The following is a 25,027-nucleotide window of genomic DNA, read 5'->3' as shown; positions in this document are numbered from 1 at the left end:
ACATTTTACTGCCTTTTCCGCCAAAAATCAATCGCACGATTCTTAAAAATCAATTTAAATAAAGTTTTCATACGAATACCGCATCAGCTGGAGTGCCTCACTTCAATATATGCCAAATACAAACTTGTCACCCCAGTATTGCCGAAATTGAGCGCATAATTTTTGATTACTTGTGGCCATAAACTTCCCCTTGCTGACATGCAAAGCGTATCATAGAATAGCTTTGACAGCGTTGCATTTAGGTCTGGTAACAAACCTCCGCTTGTTTCTCAAATTTGCTTTAGGAGAATCTGGCTCATTTCAAAAAAAAAAAAGTTTCAATTGTAGTTCGAAAAGCGCATCTTCACCGGTCTAGCGCTTCTTTCGGTAGTTCCACACACTGCCCTGCCATGATTTGCCTACTATTCTTCCTGTCCATGGCATTGTGCTTTTGTCGAATGCAGACATACACGGTTTGATGATTTTCGGCAGCAGGGAAGCTGCTATTGAGACATCTGTTTACCTAAGCTTAATTTGCTTAAACTCCTCTCGGGTAAGACAAATATATTACAATAATATAAAATCTGGATGCCCGCATCTCGGCTAACTCCCCATAGAAACAATACATTAAAACCCCCGGTGATATGACGCTCACGCGCACGTGGTCCGCTTCATACGACGGACCCTGGCGCGGATAAACCGGCGTTTTAGATGCGAAGCATCTCATGCTTGGGGCTGTGTCCCTCCCTCCCTTGTCGTTGTGTTCCGCCGTCCGCACACCCACTGCGCATGCTTGGCCAGGCACCGCTGATGATGATTGTGGGAGGATACCCCTAGGGATTGGCCAACCAAAGAATTCATCACGAGATAGCTTCGCGTTCAACCACCATCGTCATCTTCCCGTAGGGGAACCCTGAGGACCACACCCACACTGCGCATGCCTGGCCAGGCACCGCTGATGATGATTGTGGCAGGATGCCCCTAGGAATTGGATTAGATGCGAAGCATCTCATGGTCTGTCCGGATCCAGGGATTCTTAGCACCCTCTGCTGCGTCACAGGTCTGACCGCCGCAGTGGTCAGTTGCTTCGCAGCCGCTGTGGACTGAGGGCCGAGAGTTAATTGTCGTATTCATGGGAGGTTGTGGCCGTTACTACACCAGGGTGGCCAATCCTGCTCTGGTGAGGGAGTGCATTACCGGCAATGGTCACCGGGGTCAGGCCGCACCCCAAGCCCTTTTGTGCAATTCCATCAATACGCGGATTTCCTTTTTTTTAATCCGGTGGGAATTGTCCGGCACCGGGATTCGAACCACGGTCCTTCTGCACGCGAGGCGGGTGTTCTAACTCTACGGCATCGCTGTTCATATTCCATTGGCGGACAGGCCGCCAATGGAATCTGAACCTGGCAACGTTTAACGCGCGAACCTTCTCTAGCGAAGCAAGTCTCGAGGTGTTGTTCGAGGAATTAGAGGGCATTAAATGGGATGTAATAGGGCTTAGCGAGGTTAGGAGAGCAGGCGAAGCCTATACGGTGCTGAAAAATGGACACGTCTTATGTTACCGGGGTCTAGAGGACAGAAGAGAGCTGGGAGTGGGATTTCTAGTCAATAAAAGCATAGCTGGCAACATAGACGAATAATATAGCATTAACGAAAGGGCAGCAGGTCTTGTAATTAGGCTCAATAAGAGGTACAAGCTGAAGGTGGTGCAGGGCTACGCGCCCACATCCAGCCACGTCGACCAAGCAGTGGAACGCTTCTATGAAGATGTGGAATCGGCAATGGCTAAAGTCAAAACACAGTATACCGTAGTTATCGGGAACTTCAATGCTAAAGTAGGCAAGAATCAGGCTGGAGACAAGGCAGTTGGGAACTATGGTCTGGGCTGTAAAAATAGCAGGGGGGAGCTACTAGTTGAGTTTGCAGAACGGAATAACCTACGCATAATGAATACCTTCTTCTGTAAACGGGAGAGTCGGAAGTGGACCTGGAGGAGCCCGAATGGGGAGCACAAAAATGAAATAGACTTCATATTATGCGATAACCCTGGCGTCGTGCAGGATGTGGAAGTGCTCGGAAGGGTAAGGCGTAGTGACCACCGTATGGCAAGATCTCGAATTAGGCTAGATTTGAGGAGGGGCCGCAACAAGCTAGTACGAAACAAGCCGATAAATGAGCTAACAGTAAGACGTAAAGTAGAAGAATTCAGGATCGCGCTGCAGAACCGATATTCCGCCCTTAACGAGGAAGCCGAGCTTACGACACAGGAAGCCAGCGACAACCTTACACGCATTATCACGGAGTGTGCAGTAGAAGTCGGGGGCACTATGGCTAGACAGGATACTGGTAAACTTTCACAGGAGACGAAAGATCTAATCAGGAAACGGCAAACCATGAGAATCTCTACCGCAGCTGACAGAATAGAACTAGCCGAGCTCTCGAAGTTAATCAATAAGCGTAAGACAGCTGACATACGGAAGTATAATATGGAGAGGATCGAACACGCTGCAAAGAACGACGGTAGCCTGAAAGCAGTGAAGAGACGTCTTCGCGTGGGGAAAAATCAGATGTATGCACTTAAGGATAAGCAAGGCAATGTCATCACAAATAGGGATAAAATAGTCACAGTGGCCGAGGAGTTCTATAGGGATCTGTACAGTAGCCGGGACATACAGGATAATGCCGAACGAGACAGTAGTTCAGAGGAGATAGACATCCCACCAGTAACGACCGAAGAAGTAAGGCTTTGAAAGAAATGAAAGGGGGCAAAGCACCTGGTGAGGATCAGATAACAGCAGACCTCTTGAAGGATGGCGGAGAAATTGTACTTGAAAAACTGGCAAACCTGTATACGCAATGCCTAATGACCGCAATGGTACCGGAATCTTGGAAGAACGCGAACATCATCCTAATCCATAAGAAAGGCGACATGAAGGACTCGAAAAATTACAGGCCGATCAGCTTACTGTCAGTCGTCTACAAGGTATTTACCAAGGTAATCGCTAACCGAATCTCTGCAACCTTAGATTTCAGTCAACCTAAAGAACAAGCAGGGTTCCGTAGAGGTTATTCAACAACGGTCCATATTCACACGATCAATCAGGTGATAGAGAAGTGCGCTGAGTATACTGAACCCCTATATATAGCCTTCATAGATTATGAGAAAGCATTTGACTCGGTCGAAACCCTAGCAGTCATTCAGGCATTGACGAACCAGGGGGTAGATGAGCATTATGTAAGAATACTAAAGGATATCTACAATGGGTCTACAGCTACCATCATCCTCCATAGGGAGAGCAGTAAAATAACGATAAGGAAGGGTGTCAGACAAGGAGACACAATCTCTGCAATGTTATTCACAGCATGCTTACAAGAAGTATTCAGAATGTTGGATTGGGAACAGGTGGGAGTAAGGGTTAATGGAGAATACCTCATTAACCTCAGAGTTGCTTATGACGTTGCCTTGCTAAGTAACTCGGGGGACGAATTGCAAAGCATCCTTTCCGCCCTGGGTGAACAGAGTAGAACCGTGGGCCTGAAAATTAATATGCAGAACACTAAAGTAATGATCAGAAACCTCGGGACAGCACAGCAGTTTGAGATAGGTGGCGTGGCAGTGGAAGTGGTAAGCGAATATATCTACTTAGGCCAAGTTGTGACCCCAGATTCCAACCATGAGGTAGAGATAATTAGAAGGATCAGAATGGGGTGGGGTGCATATGGCAGACATTCTCAGATAATGAATAGCAGCCTGCCATTGTCGCTGAAGAAGAAAGTGTATGACAGCTGCATCTTACCGGTACTCACCTACGGGGCCGAAACTTGGAGCCTCACTAAGAGGGTTCAACTTAAATTGAGAACGACTCAGCGGGCAATGGAGCGGGAAATGATAGGTGTAACATTAAGGGACAAGAAGAGAGCGGAGTGGGTCAGGGAGCAAACTGTTGTTAAAGACATATTAGTAGAAATTAAGAAGAAGAAATGGACGTGGGCAGGGCATGTAATGCGAAGGCAAGATAACCGCTGGTCATTAAGGGTAACAGAGTGGATCCCTAGAGAAGGCAAGCGTTGCATGGGGCGGCAGAAAGTTAGATGGGCAGATGAGATCAACAAGTTTGCGGGGATAAATTGGTCACAGTTGGCACAGGACCGAGATAATTGGAGAATAATGGGAGAGGCCTTTGCCCGGCAGTGGGCGTAGATAGGCTGGTGATGATGATGATGGTCTCATGGTCGAGGCTGTGTCCCTCTCTTCTGTGTCGTTGTCGTTGTCCGCCGTCCGCACACCAACTGCGCATTCCTGGACAGGCACCGCTGATGATGATTGTGGCAGGATGCCCCTAGGGATTGGCCAACCAAAGAATCCATCATGAGAGCTTCGCGGTCAACCACCATTGTCATCTTCCCGTAGGGGAACCCTGAGTACCACACCCCCACTGCGCATGCCTGGCCAGGCACCGTTGATGATGATTGTGGCAGGATGCCCCTAGGGATTGGCCAACCAAAGAATCCATCACGAGATAGCTTCGCGTTCAACCACCATCGTCATCTTCCCGTAGAGGAAGCCTGAGTAGTGTGCGAGGCATTCCTCCTCTCCTCTCCGCCACTCCTCTCCTCTCCGGAATTCATCCTCTCCTCTCCGAAGCTCCTTTCCGGGATTGCGCAACGAATGGCAACACCTGCGGCTCCGCGCGCGATAATGCGAAGCAGCTTAGGGTAGAGACGCGACGGCAGCCGCTGCATACTGCGCTGGGGGCGCCACTGTTGCTCCGCGGTATAAATGACGCGCACGCGTGCTCCGCTCCCTTCATTCTCCTCCCGCAACGCCGCGATCGAACTGAAAACTAATGCGAACTTGAATCGACCCCATGGCTGCTTCGCATACTACTCAGGGTTCCCCTACGGGAAGATGGTGAAATTCTTTCTTATTTACACTGCTTCGCCGCCTCGTCGTGACCTTCTCAATTCTTAGCCTCCGTTTGACGCTGCTTGGTATTCAAAGGTCCGCATCGGGTCCGCAGGTGCAAAGGTCCACGGCGTGAGTAGGTCCGCAGTTTCACACTCGCCTTTTCCCTGCTCGATTTGCTGGACCACGTCGGCCTCGTCTCACGCGCTGAAGGCGCGGGGCTGACGGGCTATAAATAGGGCCGGATGGCACGGGTGTCGTGCAGCGTGCGGCGCTAAGCTGGCGGGCTAGCTGGACGACGTGGAGAGGAGGAGCGCACAACTTATGCGTTGCTTTTCTTAACGTGATTTCAGCTAAACGTTCGCTAATCACGCGAGAAGGCGCTGAATATAGTAGTTTAAATAAGCTCTTAGGCCATTTGTCGCGTGAGACCGTTTACTAGGCCGGCATTTACCCGCACCCCCGTCGTACGACACCCGAATCATACGACGCGTTCTCGTGGTCCCTTGAAAGTCGTATTATCGGGGTTCCACTGTACAAAGCATGCACGGGCAGGATAGACCTTCACAAGCCAAGCAAAAGATTCCTGGTCCGTATGCGAGAACGAATGTGGGATACCATCTAACGAAAACTGTTGACAGCTTGTCTGGTGGGAGTATTCAGGAATCTTGGCTGGGAAACAGGGTTGAGGATAAATGGGGAATACCTGAGCCATTTCAGGTTCAGTGCGGATGACCAGTGCGGATGACGTAGTCTTGCTGAGTTAGACTGCTGTCACCTGAAAACAATGCTTGAGGAACTATAAAGCACGGCCGTGGGGCTAAAAATAATGGTGGACAAATCTAAAGCAATGAGGAATAAGCACGTCAAAAACGTCCCCTTGTTAAGAAACGAAACGATAGAAGTAAAAGAAAATAACTACCTCATACCGATGGTTAGTGCTGACCCCAACCACGAGAGAAAAATCCGGCGCAGAATAGGTATGGGTTGGGGAGCACTCGGCAAGCACAGCCAAATAATAAAAAAGAGCTACCTCTGTCCCTCAAAAGAAAAATCTACAACCAGTGCATATTGCCGGTGATGATATACGGAGGTGAAACTGGGCGCCTCACTAAACAACCTTAACTAAATCTTAGATCGGCTTATCGGGCCATGGAACTAATAATTATCGCAGCAACGCTTAAAGACACGAAATGAGCTACCTGGCTCAGAGAATAAACTAGAGCACAAGATATCATAGTCGAAATAACGAAAAAGGAATTCACATTTTGCTGGCCACGTTATTAGGTGAAATGACAATCAGTGGACTACCAGGGTGATAGAGTGGACACCGATAGATGGGTATAGGAACTTCAGAGGCAAAGAATGAACTCGAGCGGCGCGGGACAGTAGTTCTTGGAGGCCGATGGGAGAGGGCTTCGTCGTCCTAAACTGGACCTTGCGAGCTCTTGATGATGATCAAAATCTGGGGAAAATGGCCGAAAGCTTGCCGCTGCAGGTCCCACATCGGTCTTTTATGGTTAGCATAAACAATTTTCTTGTAGGTATACGACTGATATTATCGAAATCAACCTATTAACAAGGAATTATTCTTGGGTTGTGTCAGCAGAGATTGCATTCTTGTTGCCGTCAAAGCTGTTTCTTTATTAAAATAACTAATGTCAGCTTATGACTACGCAAATGCAAGAAAACTCCGTAAATACGTATTACCCAACAATGGTGAGATATGTCAGTCCGTAAACCAATGTAGCTCTTTCTCACAATTAATTGCCAGCGGCGATTTACTACACGTGGTTAATAATTCACCCAGCTTAGAGAATGCAACTTTTCTTTTCGCACTACCATGGCCTGAAACACTGGTAATGAAATGAGTCGTACGTAGTCCCTGATGTAAAGCGCTTTTGGTGGTGGCAGACGAGGGTGGCAGGTTCACTTGATAGAAACTTTCCTGTCCTCTGCTGGAGCTTGGATGGTTTGAATTCGCCAGAAAAAGCTTCAGAGAAGGGATTACTATGTCCCTGAAAGTATTTGCAGACTGCCTAGAGCGGGCATTATGAGGCTTTATTGGTAGAAGCCGGAGTTATTAGTTATCCCGGAGTTGTAAAGTCAGTTGAAATTTGGGGATTAAATTGTTTGTTTGGATTCAGTGCCAAAAAGATTGGAGAAGAATGGTTAACGACTTACACTGGGATAGCATAGTCGCAGGTTTATTAGCATGAAGAAATCAAAGGAATGTAAACAGACGTGTAATACGACTGACCTTTAGTTTTGGTTAGGAAGCAGTGCAAGGTGTAGGTGAATAACTCTCTTGTGCATGTTGTTATGCTTTGGAAACCGGGGGAAAATGAGACATACTGTTCCAGATGCGTACGGTATGAACACTAAACTTAGGAGAAGGAGACTAATACTCTCACAGAAAACAAATCGCATAAAATCAACGGTCTTCCATCTGCGAAAACCTTCAGGGCACTTTCACTGCTAAATTGTTTCAAAGCCAACTTTAGTTTTAGTTTCTCCTTGATTTTCGTCAGTTTCTTCCTTAAGCACCATTGCTGAAGTGTTACACTGATATTACCGGAGTAGATATTATAGACAACATTTAAGGCTACAATGTTGGGTTTAAGGTGTACCACACTGCCATGAGACAGGTGGCCATGGCGCCGAGATGAAGAGGCAGCAGCGGTGACATAAACGAAACCGTTGGTGACAGGAAAATAAGACGAAGACCAAAATTAATACATAACGCAGATGCAAAAAGGATTGACGGCGAGGAATAAGAAAGAGCCGACGTAGAGTTGGGCGAAAAGGTTAATGAATGAATGTTTTGGGCAGGAAGAAAATAGACTACAGACGTCGGAATCACGCTCACCGTCAGCCGCCCGGTTCAAGGGACCGAGGTACGATACAGAAGTGGGCTGAACTACCAGGGCGACTGACCGACTCCACTGCCAGCCGTCAATGAAACATCTACGCAGTAGTCCGCTTCCGCACGCCAGGTGCAGCTGACGCACGTGCGCTGTCGGCGAATGCTGTTGTTCTGCTGCTTAGCGCTACCGCTCTCGCCCCCCGGCACCGTCGCCTCTTGGTTACCGGCCTCTTCTAAGATGACTGTGAGACTGGTGCCCTTAAGTGCAGAGAACTTTATGGGCTCACTTTGTCGTCTTAGCTCGCTAAAAGTCGATGCCACTGCCGGAATCAGGCGGCGCAGCGTAATAACGGGCCCAAGTAAAGCCTTCTGTACCGGCAGGGAGTCACGCTGAGGCTTCGAAACCACGCGGTTTAAATAGTCATAACCGTTCGAAACTCGTGAACCGCTGGCGCTTGTCATACATCTCCCCGTTGTTTAGCGCAAAGAAAACTTCAGGTACATTTCAGGCAAAATCTGTGTATATAACCGGCAGCTCCCGCGTTCATTTAGTTAGGGAATGCTCGTTGGGTTGGTTTTTACGATAGTAAGAGAAAAAAGCAGCCGCGCAAGAAACAAAATGGCGCGTTCGACATGACGCAAAACAGCTCCAGCATGCGAAATTAAAGCAAGCACAAAAAGAACACACTCCTGCTGGCGCAGTTTCAGGCCGGGGGCGCGCGAGAACTGCGAAGGCGGGAATGAAATGCATTGGGTGGCAGCAGTAAGCGGACAACGGCACTGCAACCCGTTATGGTGAACCACTGCTCTGCACTCAACCAGAAAAGAGGACGAAGAGGGCGGGCAGCTGGGTAGGAGCCTGAGCACAGAATAAAGAAAGACGACAACCAGGAGGTGTTCGATCAGGTAACGCGGGTGTCGGTGTCTTCGCTGTCTCTACATTTCTCTACATATCTCTGTCTCTACATGGGGGTTCACACTACGTTCCCATTCGTGCTCCGATAAATGAAACATAACGGCAACACATTGGAACCTACACGGAACGCCCATGATGCTTCGCATCCTCTTCATGGTTCCCGACGGTGGTGTGTTTTTTTTCAAGACTGTAGTATTTCTTGGGAAACTTCTTGGGCAACTTAAACGCAAAAGGTCTGGTCTTGCTGGTGGTCTGTCTCATTGGTGGTCTGTCGGTGCATCCGTCTGTCCGTCCGTCAATTTTCAAAATGTAAAAGAATTCCTCAACTAGTCGTTTATATAACCAGAACCTTTCCGACCCCCTAAATCTGGAGTCATACTTCACACAGGTCAACATTCTTGCGCAAAAAGAAAACATTAAGCATATTTGAGGCCCATCAATGCCCAACTAGTACTCGCCATGTTTTTGTTTTCATTTTGTGAGAGAAGATATACCTTTTAATTAGTATCATCTATCGTACGGCTCACTTAAGCATCTCGCGACATGAAGTCCCAAGATCCTGCTTACACCCGCCGCCGTCGTTCAGTGGCTAAGGCATTGCGCTACTGAGCACGGGGTTGCGAATTCGACTCCCGGCCGCAGCGGCCGCTTTTTTGATGGAGTCGAAAAGCAAATACGCCCGTGTGTACGAGGTTTCGGCGCACGTTAAAGATAATCAGCTGGTCAAAATTAATCCGCAGCTCTCCATTACGGCGCTCCTCATCGCCTGCGTTGCGTCGGCTCGTTAAACCCTACAAGCAATCAGTCAACATCCTGCCTACAACGTCACACGCTCATTTAAGTATTTTGTTGCTTGCTACGAAGTGACGAAACGTTTAAGCAGATAACCTTCTTGTTTACCTTAATTGACATTGCTACGTACCTGATTTATTGCGGCTGTATGCGGTTGGTAGAAATAACTTAAGAGACAAGGAGGTATGGCTCTACCTTTTTGTGTGTCCCGAAGAAAGCACGTTTATATTGAAACACGGAAACAATATTCAGAAGAAGAAATATCTGTTCATTAGTATTCCCGGGCTTGGGTATTCCTGCTAAAGCTGACTAAAATCCGAAGAAAACAAAAAGAAACTCCTTTCAGTTTTACCAGTGTCTTCCACTGTGCAGGCTTGCTAATTTTTCCGGTTGTGTTTTTACGGACCAGCTGCTTTCGGAATATCTGCGGGCGGATGATCTGCCTTCGAAATCGGAAAAACCACGTGACCTGATAGCTGGACTGGACCCGCTACAAAAGGAACAACCCACGGCTGCAGTTTTCTTGGGGCAGCGGCAGTGGTGGTTGGCGTGCTCTTCGGAACTGCGCCTGATTCAACGCGCGCTATCTTTGCAGGTTAGTGCAAACTAGTTATTCCTAATGACTTGCTGGGCGTTAAAATGAGCCACCCACCACCACTGCTGCTGCCTCGATTTTCCTGTTGATGCATTGTTTGCTGGGCTGTCATAGATTGGTATTACAACTTTTCCACGTGGTGTCTACGACCGTAATCCCAAATGGCTTCAAACGTGGGTATCAGTTGCCGAGTGCTTTTTGAAACGCACCAGGAAATTGTGACATATGTGCTGAATTCGATTGTGACTGACATCAGGAAATGTTGCCGCGTTAATGGGCGCTGGTTTAAAGCGATGAGAGAAGCAGGCAGTGAAATGCGCGCAGTGTAAGCTCGCCCTAAAGTCAGATGATCCTCCGAAAAAGTCCGGGGACTTGGAAGCCACACTTGAGAAAATAAACACGAAGCTATCAAAAATGGATGTGCTTGAGAAAAAGCTAGACGCTCTGATGACATTGCATGACAGCGTGGAGAAGATCGAAAAGACCGTGAAAGTTTTGTCCTACAACTGTGATCACTTCAACAAGACGATAGTGGAGCAAGATTACGAAATCGGTGAAATGCGCCGCAAAATGGAAGTGGTCGAGAAGTCGCACACAGCGTCAACCATTTCAAGACTTCAGCAGAAGATAAACGAACTCGATCAGCATAGTCGGCGACAGAATATGGGAATACAAGGCTTGATCCCAGGTGCGGGGAAAAATCCTTTTGAGGAACTAAACAAGATCGCTTCACAGCTCGAGCTACCAGAACGAAGAGAGGATAACTTGGAAGGCCTGCATCGTCTACGCATTATAGAAAATAAAGACCCGGTAATCATTGTTTGGTTCTCAACTAGGAAACTTAAGTCGACATGATTTGGGAAGAGGCGGCTGTTCAGACAGAAACTATCAAGATTGAAATTTTTCGAAAACTGACTGCTACATACAGGTATATACTCTGGTTGGACAGAGGAATAGCGAAAGAAAAAAAAACTGCATGTTTGCTTGGGCTTAGCAGGTAACGGTGCTCGTGAAGAAGCAGCCTAATGGTCGTATCATCAAACATCAGAATATCTTGTGAGGGCGACCTAAACAAGATTCTGTACACCAAAACTTGTGGGTAAAATCGCACGACTAACTGTTACAGATAAATCTGAATATAACAAGGTCAGCAAGAACTTGAAATTTTTCGTCGCATTCCGGTTTTCGTTGCATGCAGGTTTCGAGTTAAGGCTCGCGTAAATGAAGCAAAAAGCGAACGAAAACGCTAGGCATCAGTGATGGTGAACTCACCACAACCTTTATAAACGCATATAAACGCATATAAACGCATAAACAATTTCTTTCACAGTGAAACACGGCGTTATTTTCACCTTCTGATTTCGTACGAGCTTAGTCACCACACGGTACTCCACTCACCCCCGTTATTCTCAAACGTAAGTTAAGTATCGCTTTTGCCTTTTGACACTTTTCGGTGTCATAACGCGTTTGAAGGACCAAAATTTTGCGGAACGGGCGGCTTTTCGTAAACATGATGCTCTTTCCCACACTCAACATTGGTGAGAGGGTGCTGGGGGTATAGTGTACCGGACGGCGACGTTCTTCTTTCTCTCCGGCGGAGACGGCATTTAGAAGTGCTAGCGTGCCTTGGAAAGACCAATCTTTTCGTTTTCTGGCAGCAAAAGGCGTCAGCGATGGACCGACACCACAGATAGAAGTGGAACGGTCGTGGCAGGGGAGACGCGCGACTACAAGCCGACAGGAAGGCTTAGCACCTAACCGACACCACACTCACGCGTGGATACACACGCACGGTAGTTTGCGTTGCGGACGAAATTCGATAAATTAGTGCATTTATCCAGCCGGTTTTTCAGAAAAAAGTGCGAAAACCAACGGCTCATCAGCGTGCAGAATTCGTTACAACAAGGTTAACAGGACGTCGCAACTTCTTCGTTACGTAGAGGTCACAGACACGGGTTTCAATGAGGGTGGAAATGGGGAATTGAAAGACTTCGTTCAATCCGGAATTAGTTGCACAGAGGTTCTTTACATCCAGGTTTAACTGTACTATGCCAACTTGTCATGATTTTGTTTTCTCTAACCAACTGGTGAAGACAGAAACTTGGTTTCTCCGAGGGGGTGTGTCCCTGTTCCACATTATTCCGGCCACATGAATGCCAGGAGCCTAAAAAATAAACGTTGACGTCGAAACATACTTGTCCCAGCTGGAGTGTTCTTTTAAATTTCTAGCTTTTACTGAAACTTGGTTCGTGAACACCTGAGACGTGCCTTACTTTTCAATTACAATCCTGCTTCTGTACACCGTGCAAATAGACCGGGCGCTGGTGTGTCGCTGTCGGTTCGGGAGCACCACCGCTTCGAATCCTTTCTGATTTCACGTGTTCATGTGACAGTTACGAATGCTTCGCAATCGTACATGGCAAAATTGCTATCCTTGCTATCTACCGGCCGCCACACGGTTCACAGTAAGATTTTTTAGATTAGCTAGATTCCTTTCCGGACATTGTTAACTTAAAAAAGAAAAGAGGCTTGTAGTCATTATCGATGACGTTTTGTGTGAAAATACTACAACGGTTACCCTGTTGAAAGGATGTTTTTAAAAGGCTGTGACTCTGTGGGCATGTCATTGAACAGACTATTATGGTTACACTGACTTCAAAGACATGTTTTACATGTAGACATGTTTTACAAACTCAGCGAATCATCTGACCTGCTCCGGCGTTCTTGCATCTTGCTTAAGTGATCCCTTTTGAAATATTCGCAGTTCTACCTGTGCATACCCGCGTACAAAACACCGCAGCTACTGTACGAGTAATAAATGACCACGACATCATTACATTTCGAGAGTGGATTGCCCGAGGAAATTGGAATTGTGGTTACGGAGAGCCTAGTCCCTCATACAGCATTTTTGTCAACAAAGTAACGACTGCCTACGATCTGTCGTTTCCGTTAACGTTGTTAGTTAAAAACAAAAAAAATGAAGGAAAGAATGGGTTACACATAACCTTCATGAACGCATAAAGAATAAGGATCTGTTATTCAAATGGCTTTTACAAACTCGTGACCCCGAAATCCTACGTGAATTTAAGAAAGTTGGGAGCAAGCTTACTTCTGTTTAAAAAAAAAAAAACGCCAAAGCAGAGGGCTAGAAGCCCAGGGTGAAAATTTCCGCTCAAGATACGCGCAAACTATGGAGCATATTTTATGAATTCGTCGGGAGGAATATTAAAGCAATACCTTTTGAATTAATAGTCAACGGAGGGCGCTTATCTGATATATCCATCGCCAACGCCTTAAATGACCATTTCGCGAACTCTGGAGCTCCGAATTCGAAATCGACCACTATGGTAGAATTTTACTGTGAGAAATATATCAGCCATTACGTCACTGACTCGGTATTTATGGCACCAACGTCCGAAGCCGAGCTAGCCTCCGTTGTTATGTCCTTTGGCACTACGTCTGCGGCTGGTGACGATTGCATCAAACCCGAGCCCATTAAAGGGACACTCAAGTGATTTGTAAACATTGCGAGGTTACTAGCGCAAATTGTAGTGCGCAGTCCCTACGCCATGTTTCGACAAAAATGCGTGCGTTTACGCGAAATTTATTTTGTAGAAAAATCAATTCGAAAATGCTGTCCTCCTCTCTGCATCCTCGCCCATTTTCTGTGGTGTTTTTGGGCGACGTCAGAAAAAAAAAATGACTTGGCTTGACTGCGCTACTGCACGGCTCGCCGACCTTCCGACAGTGTCAGTCAGCCTAGCGTTTAGTTCGCTGGCCGCCGCCGGGTCGTCGCAATTCGTTCGCTTAGTTGAAACTAAGCCACGACACGTTTGTGAATGGAAGAATGTGCCTTTCTTTAATTTGTTAGCTTTTACACAGTATCAAGCTCCAAGTACAGGTCGCTCCACCCAAGCGCTGCACAAGCGCACATGCGCGCTCCTGACTGGTACGTAGTAGGAAAATCTAAGGCCGCTTGAAGGTGGGAGAAGAGACAGCGAATGTAATATAGGTACTAAGGAAATAAAACCAACTTAATTTTTTACCGTTAAGCGCAAAACTGGGGTGCAGGAAGCCCCTTTTTTTGTGATGGGTGAACAAGCACAGCGGTCTGCAGCACGACCACACGTCTGCGAACGCTTTTCTGTCTAAGAAATGCAATTGGTAGACGTGAGATATTGGGGAAATTTGGGGGACGCTTACTGCTCGGGCGCGTTCGAACAAATAGTCATCTAAGCTGCTTGAAATGCTGAAACTAAATGAATGTGTAAACTGGTTATACATTATATACCTTATATTTCCTTCACCGGCAGCGCTGGCTTGTGGCCGAGTCGCCTGTACCGCTAGGTATGTTCTTTTGCAAGTCGCAAATTCGAATCCTCGGGGGTGCATCATTGGTTTTTGTAAGTTGGTTTTTTCTTGTTCGGCCAATGTTTGCTATGCTGAATGAACCAATTTTGCGCTGTGACGTTCATTGCTCCACGAGCGAGTTCACAGAACGCGCACAGACTCACACTGACACGCAGCGAGTTCTCGTTGGCGTGCTGTTGCCATAAGCACCGACTGCTTGCGAGCAGTTGGCACAGTCCAGAATCAGCAGACCCCTGGGCTGGTGCGAACACGCTTCTTACGATACCGGCATGAGTGAGGCAAGCTCCAAAGATGTGGGAAAAGCGCATGGCATTTGAGCGTCTGCGGTGACGCGGAGGACGTTGATCCACTGCGTAGGCCTCGGCTAGTGATTGCTACGATTCCAAGCCGTCCTGGTCGGCTTATCTGAGGCATTTTACCGCCGACAACCTTGACAGATGCGCAGTATGGCGATTACTGAGATATCAAAAATTCCCATCCAACGATAACGTGGGGCGTCAAGCATGTTGTTTCACATAACCGAAACAGAAACTTGTTTGAATGCTAATCTTGGACATCGTCCGATCACGTAGCACCTTTACCTGACGTCACTGCAGTTATTTGGTGCAGCGGCCGCAAACCACGCACGGTAGTTTTTCTTCTTTCAGGCTTTATAAAATAAATCCCGCGTTATCACCCGAATAAACGATGAAAAATGTGTTCATTTAAGTTAGTCTAGGCAGTGCAAGCAAGAACGGGAGCTTGGCAAATTCACTTCAGTGTCCTTTTAAAGCTGTTTCTTTAGTTATGGTTGGCTCATTGGCACGCATATGCAATAATATTAAAATTTCCCCGCATTTCCCCGAGGGGAAGAATGTGAAAGTGCGAATGCATGAGTTGAATTTGCGCGGTTCGGTAATGTTCGCGAAAGAGAGATCACACACACACACACAACTACAAAGAAAGAAAGATGCATTTATTCACAGACACCTATTTGTGTTGTCGTTGTACTTGATTGCTAGAGCGGATCTCAGCTTTGAAATTTCGTGTCAGTACTCCTTTAAGCGGGTGCATTAGCCCTTCTCACGCCCGATTCCTGGCCAATCCCCCACGTGGGTATGTGCCGTGCACAGACACCTATTTGTGTTGTCGTTGTACTTGATTGCTAGAGCGGATCTCAGCTTTGAAATTTCGTGTCAGTACTCCTTTAAGCGGGTGCATTAGCCCTTCTCACGCCCGATTCCTGGCCAATCCCCCACGTGGGTATGTGCCATGTCAGCGGCCAGGCAGCGCGCGCCTATCTCCCCCCGTTTCCAAGGAAGACGAGGAGATTCCTGGCCAATCTCCCACGTGGGTATGTGCCATGTCAGCGGCCAGGCTGCGCGCGCCCATCTCCCCCCGTTGCCAAGGAAGACGAGGAGCGCGCGCACCCGCAGCTGTTGCTATGTGGACGGACGGCGGTCACCGGAATTCAGGGTCGCTTATAAAGTGCATTCGCACTTAATAACCTCCGGAACTTTTCCAGATAGGCTGAAAATTGCGCGGGTAAATCACAAGGGGGGCAAAAGCAGTGACGTAAATAACTTCAGACCTACTTCTGTGCTACCATTTTTTCTAACACAACGAAAAGGGTCACACACAGCCGCCTAGAAAGTTTTGTATCAGGAAAACACGTTACTTCTGACAAATAGTATCGATTTCAGGAAAACAAATCAACGGAAATGGCGTTAATAACACTTAAAGACCGAATCATTAGTATTATCGAAAACCTCGTGCACACTGTTGGCAAATTTCTCGATTTTCGGAAAGCCTTAGATTCTATTAGGCACGGTATTTTTGCTACGTAAACTTTAGAAGTATAACATAAGGGGCCCTGCATTACTTTATCCGCAGCTATCCTGGCAGCATATTTTAATTTACGTGTTTACACAACACAGCTTCGACAACCATGTTATTAAATACGGAGTGCCGCAAGAATCCATTTTAGGCCCTTGTTTTATTTATATTCTATATCAACGACTTAAATAATGTCCCTTTAACAGGGGACATCGTGCTGTACGGTAATGATGTCAACGCATTTTTCTGATGGAAACCTTCAACCGCTGGAATTTTTGTCCAACAACTATCTCCACGAACTCAGTAAATGGCTTCATATTGTTGTCTACGGAAGCATGCCGGTCTTCTCTGGGCTATGCACTTCTCGTGTAGAAATTTCCGGCCACCAAGTCTCCGTCTAGTTCACTGTCCTTGAAAAGTGCCCCCACGATGTTATCCTCGGACTTGACGTCTTATCGGAGCATGCTGCCCTAATGGAAGGCTCCTCTGGTGTCCTCCGTTTATTTCTATGCGGGGTAGCTGCCATTTCCAGAAGTAATTTTGGCGTTGTGGCTCAATCGGTCTGATAAACGCATGCTGCTATCGAGTAGGCTTGGCCATAAATGCTGTGACCATTTCCACAAAAACAGCGGGCTTGTCGTTGTGGACCCAGTGTCCGGCCCCTTCTACTGTGACGATGCGTGCCCTCGGGAACGTTCGTAGGATATTCTCGCGCTCCTCAGTGGAAACGTATGGCGACTTGCTTCCGCAGATGAACAGCGCTTCGACGTCCGAGCTGCGACCTCTGAGGCTGTCCGCACGCACCAGGTCGGGGAGGTTCTCCCTGACGGACTTAACGTTCACTCGCCACTCGTACAGGCCGCCACGCTCCCGCAGGTTCGGCAGAAGGAACGCTCGGCCCTTAGGGGAGATCAGTAGAGATGCGAGGATGCGGTCAGCTTGTCGGCGAGCCTGTTGAAAGCTCAGGTTCGGAGTCAGCCGCGGCAGGACAGCGTCCATGGCGTCCAGTTGTTGGGGCAACAGGACGTTTCCAATCACTGCCGGCATTGTCGATGGGCCGATGTCGATCACGGTGAGGCGCTCCACTAGAGAAGGCCTGCTGAGCGCGAGAAACATGGCCGTCCTGCCTCCCAAGCTGTGGCCCACGACCGCCACCCTGTCCAATTCCCGCTCGCGAAGGAACATCTCCAGGTCAGCCACCATGAGCGGGTAGTCCATGTCGCGCGTGTGCGGGCTGTCACCGTGGTTGCGCACGTCCACTGTGTACACATTGCGGCCCGTGGAATTGGCGATCTTTTCAGAAAGGTCCTGCCAATTGTCCTTGCACCCTAAGAGTCCATCCAGAATTAAGATAGGTGGCTCCCTGGGCCGCACGATGGCGCCGGTTGGCTCGTGAAGTGTACACGATAGCGGTACGCTTGATGATGTTGCGATCCGTCGAATTGGCGATCCTTTATGAAAGATCCTTCCAACTGTCCTTGCAGCTGAAGAGTACATCCAGAATTATGGTAGGTGGTGCCTTGGGCGGTGCGGTGGCATCGGCTGACTTGTCGAGTGCGTAGGATAGTGGTACGCTTGCGGACCTGTATCTCTGAAGTTCTGAAAACGGCCGCTGTGTAGGTTGGAAGGCCCTCTAATCGATGCTCCCGTGATCACCTTCGATTTGATCCCGACTGTACATGGCGGCCGTGACAGTACTCGCGCAGGCTACGCGCCCCACATCTTCCTCCTCTTCGTCAGTGTCATTGATGGTGGGCCATGGCGCCGTGTTGATCGATTGCAGCGTCCCGTGACAATATAAACATATAAACATACATATAAACATACTTGCACTGAATGCAAGCAAAACCAAAGTCATGATGTTTTACCAAAAAGACAGAACAGTAAGCTATGAACTACGGCTTCAGTATTGCGGTACAGCACTACAGCACGTCAATAGCCACTCATTCTTAGGTGTAACATTCAACAAACGCCTGTCCTGGACAGATCACATCAACAATGTTGGTGTAAAGGAAGCACGTTCGGTCGGCATGCTACGCCGTCTTTGTAGTTTTTTACCTGGTTCATTTAGGGTGCAGTTATATTACTACACTATACACTCACATTTTACATGTTGTGTGCTATTATGGGGTACTAATAACAAATAGGATATTGATAACCGTCCAGTGTTGCAGCGTACAGCCATTCGCTTACTTAATCCGTCAAACAAATATATTACTTCAAAAATTCTTATGATGCAATACAATATCCCAGATAAAAATAAGCCTTCTTGCTCAAACTTTCTGCGTTTGTTTTCAAGCAAGTCACCTTAAACTACGATATTTTCTTTTTAAATATTTTCGACAGAACTACTGGGTATGCGCTACGTCACACATGTTGTTGTAGACAGGCAACGTACGAATTACGGCATGCAAATGATGGAATGTCTGATTATAAAACTTTGTAATGAGGACCCTGATGTAATTTCGGTTGCCAAGAGTTGCAGGAATTTTCGCAAGTTCAAACGTACTGTTCGAGTGCTGCTTCCTCCCGCGGATGAGTTATCATTACAATGATGCAACTTTGTATGTTCTAGTGATTCTTAAGCGCCATCTTTGTCCTTGTGATTCCTTGTATTAGTTCGTGTTGCCTGAGCTGATCGTGCTGTTACGAATATTTATTATGAAGCGATTGCTATACGTTGCGTTATAGTACGGCTATATAAGTGAAATGAGTTTTTTTCTGTAATCGCTTCATATGTCTGAAGTCTGTTTGTATATTGTATGTTCTTTGTGCACTACGGCTGCATCTGTTGCTGCTCAAGCGGGGTTGAAGCCTAGTCAGGAGGGTATACCTCCTTTTGCTTTGCCTCGCGGGCATTACTGCACTGTACTGACTAAATAGAACAATACATACAAATACAAATACCCCAAAGCATTAGGTGTGCAGCTTATACGCATTCGAATGAGAGTTATTACGCAAACATACTGTTCATTCGACATCATTTCGATTTACATATTCGCTTGGAATTTATTTTAAGGTAGTATGTTTAACTCTAAAGCTTTCCAGTTGTTGGTACGGGGATCTAGCACTCTTGGCCTCTGTCCTGGGGAAGAAAGATGCTGCACAAATAAACCCTAATTCTGCTTAGCAGTCCCGACGTCCTCCCCAGTGATGTCCAGCCGCGCACTATCTAAGTCCGAGATGTCAGTTAGCCCAATCCCAGGTATGGCTGTTCCTTTTATTTTTGCGCATTACCACTTTGGGAATTGGCCAGGATGGGGGCCTTGATGCGCTAATTTGCCCGCTTCACAAAACTACCATTTTAATGATGAAGATGGGCACTGATTCTGAAGAAATGAATGAAGAAAATAACGCGCAGTCAAATACGAGAATCTGTTAAGGAAAATTGAGAACTTGGAAGAAGAAGTCCGTACTGCGCGTGCCTACGTTTAAAGGCCTCTTTTTCGTTGCACCGGTCAGCGAAGGTGTGAATGGCCGCCGTGCCTAACGCTTTGAGGGTTGAATTTTTTCGTCAAATGCGACCCCCCCGGGTCGATTTTTTTATTGCTGATTTAAATTGCTCGGATGAATCTATTTCGTGAAAAAAAGTATCGTAATTTTTTAGGGGACCTTAAAGTGTCAAAAAATCGTTTGCGTTGTTACATACATGTGGTTTTTTCAAGAGTAACACCAGAAAAATTCTAAATAAAAACGAAAGAGTAACAAGCCGGCATCTTTGGAGTGAATGGAAATCAGATAGACATCAGTTTCGTGGGCGCAAAAAGCGGGAAGGGCCCGGAGGACGATACCGAAACCAGCCGCTGCGCCCGAGCGTGCGCGCGCGGCCGTATGCGCGAACGATAGACGGCGCACCGCTCCTAAAAATACAAAAAAGGAGAACAGAGAGAGAGAGAGAGAGAGAGAGAGAGAGAGAGAGAGAGAGAGCGATCTTTAATGAAGTCTGGAGATGCTAGCTGGGCTAAAATGCCTAACTGGCTACGTCAGTTGATGACGTGATGAAGATGATGGCGATGATGTTCAAGAAGTTGATGGCCTCATCAGTTTCGCAGTTGCGCTTGGTCTGTGGATGGTCTGTGGCAGCCGCAAGATGCGAGAGGCACCCGGTGGGCGTAAGGGGCCTTAGGTGGGCGATACCCAGCGTGCCCCTTCGTTACCGGATGCGCAAGCGATAGCCGGCGCGCCGCTGAAGTAAATCATAAAAAAAACAAGAGCCATCAGAGCAAGAAAATAATTTGACGTACTTCCGCAGAGTTGCAGCACATTCCAAGCAAGAGAGTTGGCGAAATAGGCGCGCTTTTTAAACATACAAGCGATGACGTACATGTACGTTATTGACCATTTTGAAGGTGTTTGCTGAGGACGTACATGTACGTCCGTGACCCTGAAAGGGCTGATTCCCTATGGCGGTTCGCCTGTTTCCGAGCGCTTTGCTGCACAGCGCCCCCCACGTGACATGGTGTTGGTGGTGGTAACACGCATTTGGTTTACAATGTGTGATGCCACTTCGCTCAGTCATTTATTGCGCAACTTCTAAAATGGCCGGCCGTTCGGCTTACCCAGGAACTGGCGCTGACAGTCTGGTTGCGATCCCCAGTGGGTTCAAACATTCTGAATTTTTAATCAAAAACCGTTCTCCCGGATTAATTCTAGGCGTTGTTTTCCCTAATCGCCATGATTTAGTATCATTTTTGTCACTTTATTAGGGCGCAGCCTATGACCACAAGTAATTAACGGTCTGCATAGCACGACTTGATATCACACAGGTCCCGAAGTTGGGCGGGAGAGGGGGGCGCCGTACAACGAAGCGACTGGAAACAGGGCGTCAGTTCACGCCACCGTGATTTTTTCCCACTGCAGAGCGCAGAATCGTGTTGCATGTACGAATTGTGAACAACACGATAAGAAAGAAAAAGTACGCTAAATATCTAATACTTCATTTACTTCAGCGGTTTGCTGTTGCTCGAAATCAGGAAAATTGTACGCGTGAACCGTGAATGTAATTCGCACCGATCTTTTGTGAACCCAGGGGGAATTTTCATAGATGTAACAGGCATGAATTTTATTATATAATTAAGCATATACAAAGAACATGTTGACAATTACCCTTTAGAAGTTACTAATTCCCGATGTTTCCTGAAGAACATGGAAATTACCAACGTTTCCCATAAGGTCCTTCAAAGTTCACCTAAACTTTGACAGTATCTCGAAAAGAAGGGCTCACAGGGAGGGTATGGTCCCGAGCTCGTGATGATCACAAGCAGGTCTGGTATTTTTCCCTGAAGGGTTCTGGTTGCTGCTCCAAAAGATCAATGACAGTTTTCATTTTTCATCGACTGTTGTGAGTGTTTCTTCGTAAATAGTGTAGAAGGCGGACGCCCGAAATCTCTGTTGAATTCGTCCGCCTTGTGAGGTGCAGCAAATTGTTCGGTACAACAGATAGGAGCGCAAGACCGAGGACGCGTACCGGGAAAGGAGGACCGTAGTGCGGTATGGGGATCCTAAAATGGCTAGTTCCGGTGAAGAGAGGCTTCAGTCGCACAATAAATACAAGCTGCCCTGAGAGGCATGCGTAGAAAACGGGGCGAACAGGGGGCTCTTGGCGATAGACGAGCTTGGTATGGTGCTGTCCGGGGGGCAGGTTAGAGGATGGCGGGCGCGATCAGAAAGTTTAACCAAAAGTTCAAGAAGAGTCGTCAGAAAGTCCAACTGGGCTTTCGCTTTCTCATTCAGAAAAAGTTGGAAGTATTCCGCGCCAGTTTTAACATCTTCTCCTGCATTGAATGGCGGGTGTGAGGCGGGCAAACCGACCTGTATTGTGGTGTTACGTCTAAGGTAATAACAATTCTGTATGCATTAGTGTATCGAAATACAAGATGCCCTGAAAGCCAACGCTCCTTGCCGCTGTTCCTCGTTTACGTTTCTTTGATTTCTTAACTGCCGTTGGAGAAAATGTTGCACTGACTGAAGCAGCAGTACATAATCTAGGAAATACAGAAATATAGGCTGACGCTTTTCAACGCATTGTTAAAAGACAGGACTACTTGAGTTGCTGTGGCACTGTAAACGGTATGGGCTACTTAACAATAGGTAAATCTCCCCGCGAGGAGACCGGATGACGAAGAGAAGAGTGAAGCGATTTTGATTAGCTTGAGATCGAATTCATCACGGCTACCGGAAAACTCATATGCTAGCGAATTCGTCTAATCATTTATCTGTCCGCGGCCCTAAGGAGTGTAGTTTTTTATCATTATATTCCAATTCTAAAGAACACTTTAAATTATTAGAGAAACCTCAAGCCTTTGCCAATCCCCCTCAATGGGTACGTGCCATTACAAATGGAGAAGAAGGAGACGAAGAAGGAGACGAAGAAGAAGAAAAAGAAAGCTCGCATTCTGCGCTTTCCGATGGTCCCCATGTAAGGTTTTCTGTAGAAACCCTACTTCGCCTCCTTAGCCATCTGAGCTCCACCCTAACATTATGTAACTGATTTTAGTTTTTGCTCGTCAAGTGAGGAGCTACCCATCCACTAAGAGCAGCACATTGTTTCATTAGAAATAGTAGCTTGTGCACCTTGCCTCTTTGAAAACAAGTGACCCCAATTAGGCCGAGATTGAGTTGAAAGAGGTGGCGGATGCCTCTTTCTTTGTTTCTGGAGAAACTTTCAGATTAAAAGGCATATTTGGAAACCGCTGTATCTTACCACACCGTCCACAAGCTTTAAAGCTAATTACGGCCAGTGCAATAAAAAAACACGATATTTTTTCCTGCCGAGGCGTCAGTACAGTGATAGGAATTTTTCTTCTGGGTTGCCTCCTTGTTCCCTACGCCCTTCACCCTAAAGCGTTCGTGGAAAGCTTTAGATTCTATTAAGCACGGTAGTTTGCTATGTAAACTTGAAAAGCATGCCATAAGGGGCCTTGCATTAGACTTTATCCACAGCTATCTGGACAGCAGATTTTGATTTATCTTTTTACACGACACAGCTTCGACAACCATGTTATTAAATACGGAGTGCCGCAAGAAACCATTTTAGGCCCTTTTTATTTATATTCTATATCAACGACTTAAATAATATCCCTTTAAACGGGGACATCGCGCTGTACGGTAATGATGCCAACGCATTTTTCTGGTGGAAACCTTCAACCGCTTGAATTTTTGTCTAACAACAATCCCCACGAACTCAGTAAATGGCTTCATATTGTTGTCGACGGAAGCATGCCGGTCGTCGCTGGGAAATGCACTTCCCGTGTAGAAATTTCCGGCCACCAAGTCCCCGTCTAGTTCATTGCCATTGAAAAGGGCCCCCACGACGTTATCCTCTGACTTGACGTCTTACCGGATCATGCTGCCCTCATGGAATGCTCCTCTGAAGTCCTCCGTTTATTTCTATGCGGGGTAGCTGCCAATTCCAGAAGTCATTTTGGCGTTGTGGCTCAAGCGGTCTGATAAACGCATGCTGCTAACGAGTAGTCTTGGCCATAAATGCTGTGACCATTTCCACAAACACAGCGGGCTTGTCGTTGTGGACCCAGTGTCCGGCCCCTTCTACTGTGACGATGCGTGCCTTTGGGAACGTTCGTAGGATATTCTCGCGCTCCTCAGTGGAAACGTATGGCGACTTGCTTCCGCAGATGAACAGTGCTTCGACGTCCGAGCTGCGGCCGCTGAGGCTCTCCGCACGCACCAGCTCGGAGAGGTTCTCCCTGATGGACTTTACGTTCACTCGCCACTCGTACATGCCGCCACGCTCCCGCAGGTTCGCCAGAAGGAACGCTCGGCCCTTAGGAGAGATCAGTAGAGATGCGAGGATGCGGTCAGCTTGTCGGCGTGCCTGTTGAAAGCTCAGGTTCGGAGTCAGCCGCTGCAGGACTGCGTCCATGCCGTCCAGTTGTTGGGGCAATGGGACGTTTCCAGTCAGTACCGGCATGGTCGAGGGGCCGATGTCGATCACGGTGAGCCGATCGACTAGAGAAGGCTTGCTGAGCGCGAGAAGCATGGCCGTCCTGCCTCCCATGCTGTGGCCCACCAGCGCCACCCTGTCCAAGTCCCGCTCGCGAAGGAACATCTCCAGGTCGGCCACCATGAGCGGGTAGTCCATGTCGCGCGTGTGCGGGCTGTCACCGTGGTTGCGCAGGTCCACTGCGTACACATTGCGGCCCGTGGAATTGGCGATCTTTTCAGAAAGGTCCTGCCAATTTTCCTTGCACCCTAAGAGTCCATCCAGAATTAAGATAGGTGGCTCCCTGCGCCGCACGATGGTGCCGGTTGGCTCGTGAAGTGTGCACGATAGCGGTACACTTGATGATGTTGCGATCCGTCGAATTGGCGATCCTTTATGAAAGATCCTTCCAACTGTCCTGGCAGCTGAAGAGTACATCCAGAATTATGGTAGGTGGTGCCTTGGGCGGTACGGTGGCAACGGCTGACTTGTCGAGTGTGTAGGAGAGTGGTACGCTTGCGGACCTGTATCTCCGAAGTTCTGAAAACGGCCGCTGTGTAGGTTGGAAGGCCCTCTAATCGATGCTCCCGTGATCACCTTCGAATTGATCCCGACTGTACATGGCGGCCGTGACAGCGCTCACGAAGGCAACGCGCCCCACATCTTCCTCCTCGTCGTCAGTGTCATTGATGGTGGGCCATGGCGCCATGCGGATCGATTGCAGCGTCCCGTGACAATATAAACATATAAACATAAATATAGACATACTCGCACTGAATGCAAGCAAAACCAAAGTCATGATGTTTTACCAAAAAGACAGAACTGTAAACTATGAAATACGGCTT

The 25,027-nt window shown here is 47.5% G+C and overlaps 3 protein-coding genes across 3 annotated transcripts in view; 1 reads left to right on the top strand and 2 right to left on the bottom strand.

Moving 5' to 3' along the window:
• Positions 1 to 25,027, top strand: part of LOC144151719 (glutamate receptor ionotropic, kainate 3-like) — a 656,159-nt gene that overhangs the window by 173,698 nt on the left and 457,434 nt on the right. The gene's annotated exons all lie outside the window — the stretch shown is intronic.
• On the bottom strand, positions 16,820 to 17,737 carry LOC144153226 (sn-1-specific diacylglycerol lipase ABHD11-like). Its single transcript, XM_077684878.1, has one exon. It carries the CDS (start codon positions 17,735 to 17,737, stop codon positions 16,820 to 16,822), a length of 918 nt encoding a protein of 305 aa, XP_077541004.1.
• On the bottom strand, positions 23,703 to 24,891 carry LOC144153225 (sn-1-specific diacylglycerol lipase ABHD11-like). The gene is made up of 2 exons (XM_077684877.1): positions 24,780 to 24,891; positions 23,703 to 24,451 (listed from the first exon to the last, which is right to left on the bottom strand). The coding sequence occupies exons 1-2, from the start codon at positions 24,889 to 24,891 to the stop codon at positions 23,703 to 23,705; spliced, it is 861 nt and encodes a 286-aa protein (XP_077541003.1).

Source organism: Haemaphysalis longicornis, unplaced genomic scaffold (assembly GCF_048455015.1).
Source record: "Haemaphysalis longicornis isolate Haplotype H1 unplaced genomic scaffold, Haemaphysalis longicornis Haplotype H1 scaffold_9, whole genome shotgun sequence".
Taxonomy (NCBI): Eukaryota; Metazoa; Arthropoda; class Arachnida; order Ixodida; family Ixodidae; genus Haemaphysalis; species Haemaphysalis longicornis.
Note: the sequence above shows the minus strand (reverse complement) of the source record. Positions and strands in the feature narration are given on the sequence as shown.